The following is a 15,369-nucleotide window of genomic DNA, read 5'->3' on the forward strand; positions in this document are numbered from 1 at the left end:
TGTTATCTCCTTCTTCAATACAACTAGAATATGTATCAGTTTCATAGCTGCCAGGATCAGAACTACCATAATATGGTTCATCACCCACTAACCTTCTTTCTAAATTATTTCTCACTTGGGCAGTCTCATCAAATCCCAGATCTGGTCCAGCTTGACCACAAGGGACTTCATGATTGTCTGTAGGAATTCTCTTCCTTCTTTTCTTCCTCAAGAAATCCCTTTGCTCAGCCCTCAGTTATTTTACCTCCTCATGGACTTCACTTCCATAGTCATCATCTTCAAGCAAATTTGTTGCTTTTTCATTTTCAGATTATGTATTATCATCACTAGATTCATTAGATCCTTTTACAGAATAGTCACTATCATAAGAATTTGATGAATCAATGTGATGATTTACTAAATCTAAAGGATCAACAGTATTTAGAGCAATTGGATTTGATGTGGAAGTAATGTTTAAGGCAGTATTTAAAGCTGCACCAACCATATTTTTTAAATAAGGCTCACCTACTTTCTTATCCTCTATTTCTATACCAACACTATTTTCAGTGGTCCCCGCATCTTTATAAAAAGCATCACAAAATTTCTCCTCGGCCATGTGCACATATACATCCAAAACAACACCATTTTGCAAAGTTTTGCATATTGTTAATAGAATAGCATCATTGTCTATGTCACCTAAAATGCAACTATTGGGTGGACTTATACTAAATTTGCAATTAGGGCTATACCCAAGTTCTCTAATATAATCCTTCATCTCAAAATAAGAAACATTATCCACATCAACATTAAAATATTCATTCATTAAACCACCCACATAACTTATGTCTTCACCATCATACAATAAGGTCCCACCATGATAGAATCTTAAAGTTATATATGTAAACCCACTCATACTTATATGCAAAGAATAGTATTATTAAAATTAGAACAGTTCATTGTTAATATCATTAGAACCAAAATAGTTCATTTTCATTCATTCAACAAAAGAAATTGACAAGTTCAACAAAAAGTGATACTTTTTTAGTTGTCTAAAACTTAGAGAAGTTTTAAACTCTTCATCTATGTGTTTGTCTAATAAAGTGACAAAGACACACCATCTAACAACTATGTCATATTCTGTCCATATTCTTATATATACTTTTCCCTTTTTCTTATGAACAATTTAATAAGAAACAAAATAACCACAAAAGGTTCATCCTTTATCACTATAAACGTACATCCTATGTTACTTTACAAAAAGCACAAAAGGTCTTTTTAACACAAAAGGTCCAACTTTATGACTATAAATATGATGCATCAAGAAATAACATCAGTAGTGCATAAATTCACATTGTAACAGACCAACAATCACAAAAAGTAGTTCCTGAAAAACTATCTAGGTCATGCATGTACCAAAATCATCATATCTAGGTCATGCAAGTACCAAAAATCAAACCAACAATCAACACTGGTAACAAAAACAAACAAAATCTCGACCTCAATTCCACAGTGGCAAAATCAGATAAAAAACAAATCTATAAAAACTCGACCATAAATTGATATTGTAAGACAAACCCTAACTAGATATACTTTATAACAAAATCAGAACACAAATATTACCACAATCAGAACACATATTAACAAAAGAGCATCACACGTTACATTTTTCTTAAAAAAATTTAAAGTTAAATTTAATCCTAACAAAATATACCACAATCTAAATAAAATACGAACTCAAAACAAATTAGAAGTCACAGATAACTAACCTTTATGTTTAGATATTGAAGATTAAGGATGAAATATTTTTTTTTTTTTTGAAGAAATCACAACTGATCCAAATGTAAAAAGTGATTTAGGATGAACTTGGGTGAAAATTACCACCATCAATCGACTAACATTTGGCCAAAAGATCACTTAGAATCAACATTTGTTAAAGTTTTTGAATTTGAAAAGTGAAAATCTTCTCCAAAATATTAAAAGTTTTGGTAAAGTAATGTTTATGTTTGCTTATCTTTTAAGGAAATGGGAAAGTGAAGAGTCCAACTTAGTGGACTGTGGATCCCATTGAAATAATTATGCATGTATTATACACCTAAGCTTTTGGCTGAAAATATTTGCCATTTAGGCAGTCAAGGGTGTAAATAATACACTTTTATTTAGTTCAGGGGGTAATAGGACCCCCCTGAAGTTGAGGTGTGTCACAGCTTTTTCGACTATAGTTCAGGGGGGTAACAAACTATTTTCTCAAAAATTTAATTTAAAGTAACGTGGGGAAAAAAAGCTCCATACAACTAGTTTAATTTTTTTTTTAATAAAAGTGTATTAAACAACTATTTTTTTTTTTATAAAAGTGAATTTAATACCTTTAATTTTGCCCTAGATATATTAAGTAGGTGTTTGGCCATAAAAACTAAAAATTTTAAAGTTGGAGTTGAAGTTGGAGTTGGAGGTGGAGTTGTGTTTGACCATGTGTTTTTGAAAGATGTTTTTAGACTTTTGAAAAGTCTTTTTTAAATTTAATCTTATGTCCTAAACCTTTAAAAACTATCAAAATTGCCCAACTAATTTATCTACTGATTTAAATGACTTTAATGTCTCAAGAAATTACCTGACGAAAAAATATTCTGATGATTTTTACTTTGATTTACAAAATGCATTCCACAATATATTCTGACGAAAAAATGTTGGTTGCTCAGGGCAAATGCAACACAAACAATTTACTTGCTCCCGTAAAGTTGCATTTATTATTAGTTTGCATAATTAATTTTGAATCATGAAGTGTTTGCCTGGCCAACTTATTGACCATATACTTATCACAAGAGGTGAAGGTTGTAATTTCTATTGCTAATCTTAGTGCTATGCAACTACTTTTGACATTTTGATTGCTCATTGCAACACATAAAGAAAAGTTAGCAAATAAGTACTGAATATAACATTTTTTTTTGCACTGTTTAAGTGATATAGCATTGCGGATATATGTTGAGTTATTCCGATCTAGTGCAGTTAATAAGCTTTGTGTAATATTATAGTGAAAGAAAAATACAAATAGTAGTTGGTATTTGTTTATGATTGTTGGTTCTAGATTTGTGCAATTAATAAGGGCTTTGTGTAATATTAAAAAAAAATTGGGGTTATATGTAATATAATAAAAGTTGGAATTGAAATTGAAAAAAAGTGAAAATAACAAAAAATTGTTTTTACTTTTCAAAAAATAATTTTGAAATTATTTTTGGAATATCTATGGCCAAACACCACAAATCCTATAAAGTGAAAAAAATTTCAGAAAAAAAGTGAATAATTTCTATGGCCAAACGGCCTCAATTTATCTTGGATGTAGCCCATAGCTCCTGCATAATCAAGAAGAATGACATAATTATAGTTGATACACCTACCAAACAACATGTTAATTTTGTCATTAAATTAGCATGAAAATGTCAAGTATTTATTTTAGAATCAATGTTTATATTAGAAATTATTATTAGAATTTCAAATTATACAATAAAAATTAAGAGAAAAATGAAACCTGTGTTAAGGCAATAGTGGATTAGGGCAGCCATGAATAATTGGAGTTCGTTGAAGAATATTATTTAGAAATAAGTGGGAGACAGTATCCTATGTAATTCTTCTTTCGAACATTACACAGACTTCTCAAGCATATTACAAATTGTAAAACTAATAAACTTTATATTTAAAAGGGTTCTGCATTTAAAAGGAAATTAAAATTTTCCTAACATAAAAAATAGACATTTAATTATCTCTCGTAAACTAAAATTCTTTAGGCTTAAAATTTCTATGCATGTTTCTTTCTTTCAAGTTTTTTAAAAGTCGTAGCGCTGTTCAGTTTTTCTTTTTTTGGCCCCACTTTCATAGTTTTTTTTTTTTTTTTTTTTTTTTTTTTTAGATTTAGGACTTTTTTCTTTTTTCTAAAATAGGAGTTTTGGGTTTTGATTTTTTTTTTTTAAGGAGAAAAAACAACTTTCTCTATTGTGAGTTTTTTAACGAAGAATAAAAAGTTCAAATAATATTTTTAAATCTCTTTACATTTTTAATATAGTATAGATATAGATATAGATATAAATATAGATTTAATAAAGAGATTTTAATCTAAAGGTGTTATAATTTACGAGTAATAGGAAACCTAATAATGTAGATATGAAACTCACAAAATAATGATAATTTAGAGGTATTTTAACTTAATCATTATAAAAACACACACAAAAAAGTAAATCACAAATTAATAGATTCGATTATAACACATAAACAAGTGACTAATGAAGTTGAGAGTTGGAGCCAAATTTAGAAGTCGGCGTCAGGTTTCGGGACCTGAATCAAGATTGAGAGTTGGTCGGGAGTTAGGACCCAGGTCAAAGTCAAGAGAATAGGGGTTGGGGTTGGGGTCAAGTTTCAGGTAGAGAATTGGGGCCAGGATCAAAAGCGGATCTCAATTCAGGAGTCTAGGACGGGAGTCGGGATTGAAAAGTCAAGGTCGGGGGTTAGGTCTCGGGTCAATTCCATGTTAGGTGGGCAGTCGGAGTTAGATCCAATGTTAATAGTATTTTTCTAGATAATTTTTAATGCTCTTAAAATAATATTTTCTTGTTACTACCTAAAGATCCGAAAATATATAAGTATTCCTCAAACTTCAACTTTTAAATTATGAGAGCTCCAAAATACAAATAACAAAAACAAAATACTCCCCTTCCCTTTTCTTGGTTGTCATAGTAAGTAGTAACGAAACAAAAACTTTTAGTTTAAGTGAGACACAACTAACATTAGTTGTGTGAGATATCATTTATTTTTTTGACAAGTGTTTTGTGGGTCCCATTTTGTCATTCAATGTTCTTCTCTCCTCATTTCCTCATATTTTATTTTGTTCCATTTTTGCATTTCACTATTCTACCGCTTCACTTTCTTTATTCTTAATAATACTTCTCTATTTTATATTCTTTCCGTTTTATTTTACTTAGTCCTTGTACTAAATATTTCAGTTTACTTATCTATTTTCATAAATTAAGAATTTTTATTATTATTTTTTTCATTTTATTATTAGCATTAATTAAGTGCATCAAAAGTACTCCCTCGTCTAATAGTATTTGTTCACTATTAACTTGTAATATAGGTTAAGAAACAATAAATAATAGAGATAATGTTACCATATCACCTTTTGAATATAATTAATTTATTGCTTTAAAAACTACATTAGATAATAAATATTATTAATATCAAGGACAAAATAAGTAAATTATTCATTATTTTTTAAAATTGTACAAGTATTGTTGGATGTATTAGTATAATGACATTATTGGACGGAGAGAGTAATAATCAAATTTAATGTTTCAAAACATAATCAATAAAGTTAATTTAATTATCTTTCTTTAATTTTTTTTTTTTTTTTTGAAGAGATGAACCAAGTTAAGGAGCCACATAAAATGAAACAAAGAAAATATTTCATCTTTGTGTCTCACTTATACTTTCCTAGCTTTTTTGTTATATTCCTATAAATAAAATGATCAATAACTAAGTTGAATCTTTCTTTCTAGTTAATCGTTGTGCCCTTAAACTAAAGAGTGTCCATGAAAATAGTGAAATGCAAAAATGGTATATTTGTAGATAGAGATGCTTATGAAAAACCTAAATTAAAAATTGATAAATCTTTTTCAGAAATTATGTAATATATATAAATTTATGATGCAAATCTATTATTTTTTTATTTGTAATATAAAATTTAATTGTTATATTGATGTTGCACTTATCATTAAAATTTTAAGTTATGGAAGTCTAAAGTATTATTTTATCTATCTATTTTTACTTGTCCATTTTTTTTTATTTTGAGATGTCCAATAATAGTTGTTCAATTTATAAAATAAATTATAGTTTATCTATTTTTATTCATTTTATTTATATAAATTATTATCTAATGCATTTTCAAAGATATTAAATTTATTACATTTAAAGAATAATATAATAAATTATCTTTATCATTTACTCTTCTTAATTCCTATCTGAATAGAAAAATGAACAAATAAAAATAGATATAAGAAATAACCAAAAGAACATAAATCAAGAAAAGTAAAGAAGATAAAATTAGAATAATATTAATCTTTTTATTTCTATTTGATTTTAACAAATGAAAATCAAAACTATAAATAAGAAAAAAGAGGGAAAGAAAATAAAATACATGATAATTGCCTGTGTAAACAAGCAAAATAAATGAATAAGTATATGCATATTATAATCGAGGATTAAAAGAAAGGAGTGGAAGAGAAGGAAAAATAATGACTAGAGTGAGACCCATAATATTTAATTAAATAAAAAATTTCTCACACAACTATGACATGACTTATCTCACTGACCATAAAATTTGTAGTAACTAAACACATCGAGCATATAAACCAACTGATCCGTTTATCTCCGCACCACAGCATCAATAAACTGGTAAGAATAAACATCAGCTCCACAAAAACTAATGGCTACTCTTGCTTCTTCATCCTCTCTTCTCCATTCTTCTTCATCTTTCAACTCTTCTTCAACTCCATCAGTCTCCCCTCTTCCCCGACTCTCTCTTAAACTCCCTTCTTCTTCTCCTTCTTCTCTCTCTTCCTCTTTCTCCATTTCCCCGTCTTTCCTCGCAATTAATTCAAGGCGTTTTGCTCCTAATTCCTCCTACTCAAGCACTGTCATCCAAGCTAGTAGTAGTGCAACTGAGAAGAAGAAGGTGCTTATTGTTAATACCAATAGTGGTGGTCATGCAGTCATTGGCTTCTATTTTGCTAAAGAGCTTTTGGGTTCTGGACATGATGTTACTGTTCTTACTGTTGGAGAAGAGTCCTCCGATAAGATGAAGAAAACCCCTTTTAGCAGATTCTCAGTTAAGATTATCGTCTTGAATTTCCATAAATGCCGGTGCTTTTTAAGTCCAATTTCATAATCATGTTATTTTTTGACACTGTCCAACATGTTAATTCAATGGGACACAGAATAAGAGCTATATTACTGCTCCCTTTGTCACCCGAATAAGCGTTACTTTAGCTCATTTTATACCTATTAAAAAATTAATAAATAGTATTAGATATAGTTTATTATGGTACTCCTATTGATCAAATGTTTCTTGACAATTGAGCACCATTCACAAGAAGCAATTCTTTAATATGACGGTGTAAATAGAAACAATTGAGTATTATTTTGAACAGGGGTGGATTCAGGGGCCTGGATGAGGGTTCGGGGAACCTAGTAGCTTTGTGCGCATCTAGTATTTATATAGAGAAATCCAGAAAATATATAAAAATTATAAGTTGGGAACCCATAATCAAAGTGTATTGTTGGTCTAGTAGAGTAGAGAGATATGTAGAAGTTTTATTAACCTCGACATACTCATTTTGGACAAATACCTTATAAAAGTGACACTTATTTTGAAATAGAGAGAATATAGGAGTATATTACTCCCTCACTTTTATGTTATTTTATCAAGGTACTTCTTCCGTTCCTAATCAACTGTCGTCTTACTAAAAATAGATATTCCTTAATACTTGTCATTTTACAAAATCAAGACATAATTACTTGTCTTTTTGCAATTTTATCCTTAATCATGAATATGGAGAGATATCAATATAGTGCAAAAAAGAGAAGTACTAAATAGAAAAGAGTAATAAGGGTAATTTAATCAATTTAGCATGCAGTTAATGTTTTTCTTAAGGGGGAGTGCAAACAAAAAATGGTTACACCTATTTAGTAACGGAGGGGGAGTATTTGACTTGGCACAGAATATAATAAAAAGAAAATATTGTAATGCTCTTGGTGGATATCGTTAGTACCCTTAGAACTTGTGGTCTTAAGTAGGAGTATGACATTCTGTGACTGTAAGAGTGTGTCATTAAGATAAAATGAAAAATTAAATTTTGGAGGTTCTCAAATACAGAAAATTGTTGTTCTTTTGAAATGTAAGAACCGAAAAAGAAAGAATGCAATATAAAACGGGATTACATTGGAGCTAGTTAGAAGGAAGTATTGAAGCAATAGTTGAAAGGTCATTGAATTCTTGAAAATTGTGTTGAAACGGAATGTTGTAGAACATTTTGATCCTGAAATAGGAACTGTCATATAAATAGGGACAAAGGGGCTAATTTTGATGTCAAACATTGCATCAATGATTTCTGTCATTGTTTAAAATCTGGCATAACATTTGCATTTTTTTTCCAGGAAATTACAGATGCTGGTGGCCGAACGGTATGGGGTAATCCTGCAGATGTTGGGAAGATTTTAGAGGGGGAAGTATTTGATGCTGTTTTAGACAACAATGGTAAAGACTTGGATACTGTAAGGTTTGTTCTTTCACTTGCTCTAACACTTGATCATAGTTTTACTCAAGTAAGTTATTCTTAGTGTTTCAAGTAGTGGATGATGCTTGTGGATTCAAACTCTCAGATTAGACGCTGTTGATCTCACAGTTTTTCTTGTTTCTATAGTGATACAGTAGTATGATTGATACACAATGTGCAAAAGTAGTAGAATATAGGATGCTGACTGACTTAGTTACCTGAGCAGGGGGGCCTTTTGGAAATAGCCTCTACCTCCATGGGGGAATGGTAAGGTCTATTTATACACTCTACCCTCTCCAGACCCCACTTGTAGGATTTCACTGGGTATGATGTTGTTGTTGATTGACATAGTTAGGTGGGGGCATTTACATACATATTTTGGTTAATATTGTTTTGTTTTCTTGGTGAATGATTTTTGAAATGATAGCAGTTTCATAATTAGAGAAGTTTCAAAAGGGTCTATACTACTTTTGCTTGATTGGTTTAACTGGAGTATTCTCCCAGATCAATGAGCTTAGCACTTTTTGCACTCTGCATAACAACAATCAGTATTTTGCCCACTTTGGTTATAATGATGGTTAAAGTTTCAGATATAACAATGCAGACACATGTGGTTTATCACAGCTTTCTAATATCATCATTTCTTCTTCAGGCCTGTAGTTGACTGGGCCAAGAATTCAGGTGTCAAGCAATTTTTGTTTATCAGCAGTGCTGGAATCTACAAGCCAACTGATGAGCCTCCACATGTTGAAGGGGTAGGATTATTGCTTTGCCTGTATAACAAGAATTTGCTTTGTCAAGTAAATTTTCGACCTTACAGGATACTGTGAAAGCTGATGCTGGCCATGTGGGAGTTGAGAAATACATATCTGAGGTATTTGGTAGTTGGGCAAGTTTCCGTCCCCAGTACATGATCGGCTCTGGCAATAACAAGGATTGTGAGGAATGGTTCTTTGATCGTAAGTAAACAAGCTTGAGTTTATAAGCAGTACACTTGTTTTTGTGTAAGTAGCCACGGTTGTAGTAATTTTGCAGATTTCATTCTGGTAATAATGTTTGACATAATAGTATAACCATTAGGAAACATTAGAGACATCAGACATCTTGATGCAGCCAGTTTTTGAGTTCTATTAAAGGAATCTGTATCTCTTCTTTTTATCTCATCATACAGGTATTGTTCGTGGACGACCGGTTCTAATTCCTGGCTCTGGAATGCATCTAACCAACATAGCACATGTCAGGGACTTATCATCCATGCTTACTCTGGCTGTCCAGAATCCAGCTGCTGCTAGCGGTCACATCTTCAACTGTGTTAGTGACCGTGCTGTGACATTGGACGGGATGGCCAGATTATGCGCTAAAGCTGCAGGAACCTCCGTTGAGATTGTGCACTATGATCCTAAGGCAGTGGGAGTTGACGCAAAAAAAGCTTTTCCTTTCCGCAACATGGTATGTGCCATATTTTCTTGTCATTGTGAGGTGGAAAGTGCACTGACTGCTTCACTTTTGCATATTTTTGTAATTCATTTTCCATTGACGAACCTATCTACTGTTCCAGATCTCTTGTTACGTATATCAGTTATTTTATTTCCAAGGTTATTTCTTTGCAGCACTTCTATGCTGAACCTAGAGCTGCCAAGGAGATTCTGGGATGGAGTGCTACAACTAACCTACCCGAAGATTTGAAGGAGCGATTTGAGGAGTACGTGAAAATTGGCAGAGACAAGAAAGAAATGAAGTTTGAACTAGACGATAAGATACTAGAATCTCTTAAAGTACCAGTTGCTGCTTGATTAGCCTCGTCCCACATTTTTTTACATTCAACTTTTTAAAGTTTTGCTATTTATAGAGGACTATGTGCATGTCTGTCTACCTTCCCACAAGTTATCTGACTATTGTAAGAAGTTGGTCAAGTTCAAGTTCAATGACTGAGAAATATGATCTAAATTGTTCACAGCACATTCTTGCAAAGTTCGTTTTGATGAATGGTAAGCTCATCCAAGGATTGCTGCTTTACACTTTCTCCCTTTTGTCACCCTTCCCATTAAAAAATTTGAACATTCATGAATGTATTGTGGGGAAACTTTCTCTAAGAACTTAAAACAATGTACTAAGACCATAAGTAGCAAATTAAGTCGATAAAGTCGACATAAATATTAAAGAACAATTTTTAGCCTCCGAATACGCAGGTTGGACCAAAGAAGAGTTTGAATCTGATACTTCTGGCAGGAAATGAGATTGAATCTAACATACAGTGTAAAAAAGCTAACTAGCTTATTAAGTACAATCTGGCAATTGACGTCCTAGCATAAAGGTAATTTAGACTAGGCCGTGATTGTATTTCTTTTAAAGCTTATTCTTCCTGCTTGATATCAAGACCCTTGAGCTTTGTCTCCAAGTCATTCTCATTATCTGCTAGTTCATCAGCCTCTTCGTCATAATCTTCCCCTTCGGGATCATTGTCATCCAAAGGCCCAAGCACATGGAGTAAATTCTTAAAAATATCTTTGACATCATCAATTCCTTCATCAGATATGAAGTTGCCATTGATGTTCAGCACCTTAAACCCAGGTTTGCTCACTAAAGCTTGTGCCAAGCACCTCGCACCAGCTCTTCTAATTGCATTGGTACTCATATCCAGTTCAGTTAATTGACCGTGGCCATCCTCCAATGCCTTTGCAATTAAGATAGCACCCTCATCTTTCAATTCATTCTCTGCTAACTTCAACGTGGTAAGAAATTGTTTTGCAGAAATACAGGCTGCCAGAGCAGGAGCAGCTTTAGCTGTGATGTCATTTCCGTCCATCTCCAAAACCTCAAGGGATGGAGCAGATCCCTTGAGGACATTAGCAAGAGCAATGGACCCCTCATCCTCCAAATTCAGATAGCTAATGTAGATTTCAGTTAAGCCGGAAAAGATTGATAATACTTTGCTCAAGGCAATTCCAGCTTCCACACCAAACATGTTGTCACGCAAATCAAGCATCTTTAAATTCCTACATTCTCCAAGTGCTCGCGAAAGAGCAACCCCACCTTCTGATCCTACCCTTGTAGACGAGCACCGGAAATTCTCCAACGCAGGAGAACGCTTCACAAGTTCAGAAATAGCAAGTGCACCCTCATCCCCTGTCATGTTATTGTGAAAATGAAGAATACGAAGTTTAACGGTCGACGGAATTAGCTCGCAAACTGCTTGTGCTGCTTCCTCTGAAATGCCGTCATTCATCAAATACAGCTCTTCCAAGTTCTGTTGCGACTTTAAAAGTGCACCAAATGCCCTAACACCCTTTTCACCTAAAGCATTGTTAGAAAGATCGAGGTTCCTCAGGTCACAGGCGTGCAAAGCAGAAGAAAAGATTTCCATGACTTCCAGGGCTTCTTCCTCTTGTCTACCTGCTACGAAGTCTGAAAGATCAACTTCTGTCAATTGATCTTTAAGAGAGGACAAAATAGGTCCTGCAATTTTAGCAGCATCCACGCCAAAGCTTCTATTGCTGAAACATATCCTGTTATAACTATTCCCCGGTTCATTTAATGGTTTCAATAACTCAGATGCCTCTTCTGCACTTACGAAATCCCGTCTACCTTTGGATATATCAAAAATAGTAGTTTCATCAGATGCTTTAACCTTTTCAGGTACAATACCTTCTGCAGATTCCTTTGTCCGAGGGCCTCTTTTAATGACTTCTAACATGAGCTTACTAGATTCCTTCGCATAAAGTTGCACAGCGGAACTTCCATCTCCATCTGTCTCCTTGTCAAAATGTTGATTGGCAGTATCAAAAGCAAGAGCTTCTATTTGTTTGGCATCCTCCTCAGCATCTTCTTTAGTCAAAAGACCATATTTCCTGGATAAGATGGATGGAGTAACAAGATTCTTCGTCATTCTTTCTACAAGCATTAGCCTGGTACTTAGACTTGGGGGCCACAGCTTCACAGAAAATCCTGCAGAATCCATCTTCAGTAGCCTGGAAAAGAAGCTGCAATCAGAAGATCATTTCATACAACAGAGGATGCATAAGGAGATGAACCATCAGATATTCTGTTCAAAATTTGCAAACCATTCAAGGACGCCCTCTAACAGACTTTTGAACTTTTGCAACACTAACACAGAACCTTAGAAAAAAAGGCTGATTAAGAGCAAGGAGAGCAATAACAAATGTGCTTGGTCTATGCATATGTTCTCAGCATGTCCGTGATTGACCTCGGTAGATAAGCACTTTTTCAATAAGTGAGCATTTTTATCAGAAACAGCCTCTCTACCGCCTCACCCGCCCCCGCTCCCCCCACAAGGGTATGTATACATCCTACCACTGATCCATACTCTGGGCTTCAACTAACAAGGAAGATTTCTTCCATAGTCAATCATTCGAATGCTGTCTCTTACATCTATACATCCTCAGGATATTAAACATGAGCTTCCTGCAGCAAGCAAGAAGCAACCATAGTTCTGATGTCTAATATCAGTTAATTAAAAAAACATTCCAAATTCTTTTGTCTTTTCCCAGCAGCTTCCAAGCCTTTCAGCTGAGGTGCTGCCATCTTTTTTTTTTTTTTTTTTTTTTTTCTGATAGGTAAATTTATATATGTATAAACATCAGGTTTATGCCGAGACATAGAGTAAGTACAAATGTCATCTTGTTTCTGGTCACTTGATCAGCAGACTCATTTTGTCTCACTGCATTAGAAGAACAAGTATTTGACCCATAAATGCAGGACTTCTAAAATGAAATTAGTCATATAGCAATAGGTTCGTGCAAATTGACATTCAGGCCATGATCATAAGTTGCTATACACCCATTAAAGTTACAATTACATGCATCATCTCACCTGTGCACCAAATACAATGAATTTAACGAAATGATGAATCGCATATTTGAGCCACAAAAGGAAGTGACTGTTCTATCAAAAGTATTAGCTCAAACACCATCTTGAGCTATTGATGTTGACTCAGACTTTTAACAGTTTTATATCTTTTGTCAGTTAAAGCAAAACTAAACAATTTAGAGGCTACTCTACCTATCTATATTATTGTTTCTCTTTTGCAATGAGCTAAAGGTTCAAAAAGGCGGTGACCAAATTTATCCCAATTATGTTGAAATCTCTCCGCATATAAAGGAAATGCATTTATGATAAGCTACTACCCAAGATTCACAAGGACTATTCCCTTTCTTCCCAAAGTTTTTCCTAAATCTTGTGAGAAAAATATCACGCGAAACCTCACTATGCTTGAGGCACCCAAGGGTGTGACCTAGTGATCAATGAAGCGGGTTGAAAACCATGAAGGATCACTAAAATCCTTCCTTTTAATCTCTTTCGATATTGCAATTAAAAGAAAACAATAACTATTACTACGACAGACAACAATTCTCTCTATATTTACACAAACTTATACTAATACATTTTGATTCAATATGCAAAATGAGTCTCCTCACTCGTTAAAATGAAGCACTTTTGATAAGAAAAAAATAGCAAATTCTCATTTAACGAAGCAGGAAATATCATTCAGATGATAAAAGGCAAGAAATGCAACCATAAATGAACGAATAGACAAATGAAGCAATACAAAACAAAATAAACTTAAACCTAATATTTTCATTCCACAATTAAAAATAAAAGCAACAAAAATGGAAAATCCCTAATCAAATCGAAAAGAAGCAGATATTGAGTAAAAGGAACTTACAGGTTGGAAGAAACCCTAAAGTGACGAAGAAGGATAAGAGAGAGATCCAGGGAAAAAAACCCTAGAAAGAGAGCGGGAGAGAGAGAGAAGGAAGTAGCGTAGGAGTAAAGATAAAGGGTAACTAAAACAAATTCAAATCAAGTTATCTGCTGCAATCATGATAGTCGTGTGCAAGAAATTTTTTGAGGAATTGGATGTGGAGGGAAAACCCTTTTTCGGCACGAGATTACTGACAGAAACTTTTTGTTTTTTAATTAAAAAGAAAATTTGTTTGAAAATCAGCTTTTCATCCTGAAATTTTCAAATACAACTTTTTTTGAAAAACAGTCGAAACCTTGGGTGTGTTTGGTATGATGGAAAATGTTTTTCAAATAAAATATTTTTCTAGAAAATATGTTTATAAAAAAATATATTCTAATGTTTGATTGGTGAATGAAAAAATATTTTTTAAAAAATAAATTTTAATATTTAGTTAAAGAGTACAAAATACTTTTTATAAAAAATAATTTTTAATCCCAAAAAATACTTTCTTTTAACATGAGTTCAATATGGAGGAAGAAAATATTTTCTAAGAAAATAAATTGTTTCTTACTTATATTCTTGTTTTCATTATGCAAGTGAAAAAATATTTTCTAAAAGTATTTATGTATATTTAACAAAAAAAATAATAAAAACGAATAGGGTAAGAAAAATGTTCTGAAACTTTTTAAAAAAATAAATTAAAAAATTAAATTCTTTTTTGGGGGAGGGGGTCAGAATAGATGGTAGGGAGGGGTAAAAAAGAAATTTTTTTTTGAAAAAAATTAAAATAATAATGTTTTTTGAGGGGGAAGGGGGCGGCTAGTAAGAGGTAGGGGTCGGAGTAGGGTGTGAGGTGGGATAAGAAAAGAAAATTAAAATTTCTTAAAAATATTATATTTTTTTCATTGGGGAGGGGGGAGGGCTGGTAGGGTGGGGTAAATAAAAGTTTGAGTTTTTTTTAAAAAAAATTAAATATTTTTTCGGAGGGCGGGATGGTAGGGGTGGGGGTCGAGGTAGGAGATGAGGTAAGAAAAAATTAAAAATATTTTTAAAAAATTAAATATGCTTTTTGAATGGGAGAGGGGTAGGGATGGGGGTGGTAGGAGATTGGGTGTCGGGGTAGGGGTGAGTGATTTTAAGAGTTGTATGAACATTGAGAAAATGGCCAAAAGCTCGTCCAACCTTTAACCCAAATCCCAACTATACACTTATACTTTGCAGGGGTCCTATGACCCTCTGAACTATTCAAAAATGATATTATTACCTCCCTGAATGCTTACGTGACACAGCGAGTGTATCTCACTCTCCTTGAGAGAGTGAGCATTGAAAATAAAAATAAAAATTTTATTTTCACATTTCTTTTATATATAT

The 15,369-nt window shown here is 32.9% G+C and overlaps 2 protein-coding genes across 3 annotated transcripts; one reads left to right on the top strand and one right to left on the bottom strand.

Moving 5' to 3' along the window:
* Positions 1–6,295: 6,295 nt before the first annotated feature.
* Positions 6,296–10,253, top strand: LOC107842699 (chloroplast stem-loop binding protein of 41 kDa a, chloroplastic). The gene is made up of 6 exons (XM_016686656.2): positions 6,296–6,847; positions 8,176–8,297; positions 8,947–9,049; positions 9,115–9,253; positions 9,466–9,743; positions 9,905–10,253. Exons 1-6 carry the CDS (start codon positions 6,446–6,448, stop codon positions 10,085–10,087), a joined length of 1,227 nt encoding a protein of 408 aa, XP_016542142.1. The 5' UTR covers positions 6,296–6,445; the 3' UTR covers positions 10,088–10,253.
* Positions 10,254–10,417: 164 nt separating this feature from the next.
* On the bottom strand, positions 10,418–14,332 carry LOC107842698 (RAN GTPase-activating protein 2). Of its 2 annotated transcripts, none has more exons than XM_016686653.2 (2): positions 13,978–14,332; positions 10,418–12,262 (listed from the first exon to the last, which is right to left on the bottom strand). In XM_016686653.2, exon 2 carries the CDS (start codon positions 12,250–12,252, stop codon positions 10,648–10,650), a length of 1,605 nt encoding a protein of 534 aa, XP_016542139.1. In that variant the 5' UTR covers positions 12,253–12,262; positions 13,978–14,332; the 3' UTR covers positions 10,418–10,647. The 2 variants fall into 2 exon arrangements, with proteins under 2 accessions (XP_016542139.1, XP_016542140.1); XM_016686654.2 differs by having other exon boundaries at positions 10,418–12,274; positions 13,978–14,250.
* Between the last annotated feature and the right edge of the window lie 1,037 nt (positions 14,333–15,369).

The sequence above is a fragment of the Capsicum annuum genome, chromosome 9 (genome assembly GCF_002878395.1).
Source record: "Capsicum annuum cultivar UCD-10X-F1 chromosome 9, UCD10Xv1.1, whole genome shotgun sequence".
NCBI classification, from domain to species: Eukaryota; Viridiplantae; Streptophyta; class Magnoliopsida; order Solanales; family Solanaceae; genus Capsicum; species Capsicum annuum.

Excerpts from the sequence above, each read along its gene's own strand:
- LOC107842699 (XM_016686656.2), top strand. The coding sequence starts at position 6,446 with ATGGCTACTCTTGCTTCTTCATCCTCTCTTCTCCATTCTTCTTCATCT. Across the intron at positions 8,298-8,946 it reads AAAGACTTGGATACTGTAAG|GCCTGTAGTTGACTGGGCCA; the intron begins GTTTGTTCTTTC and ends TTTCTTCTTCAG. Across the intron at positions 9,744-9,904 it reads CTTTTCCTTTCCGCAACATG|CACTTCTATGCTGAACCTAG; the intron begins GTATGTGCCATA and ends ATTTCTTTGCAG.
- LOC107842698 (XM_016686653.2), bottom strand. The coding sequence starts at position 12,252 with ATGGATTCTGCAGGATTTTCTGTGAAGCTGTGGCCCCCAAGTCTAAGT.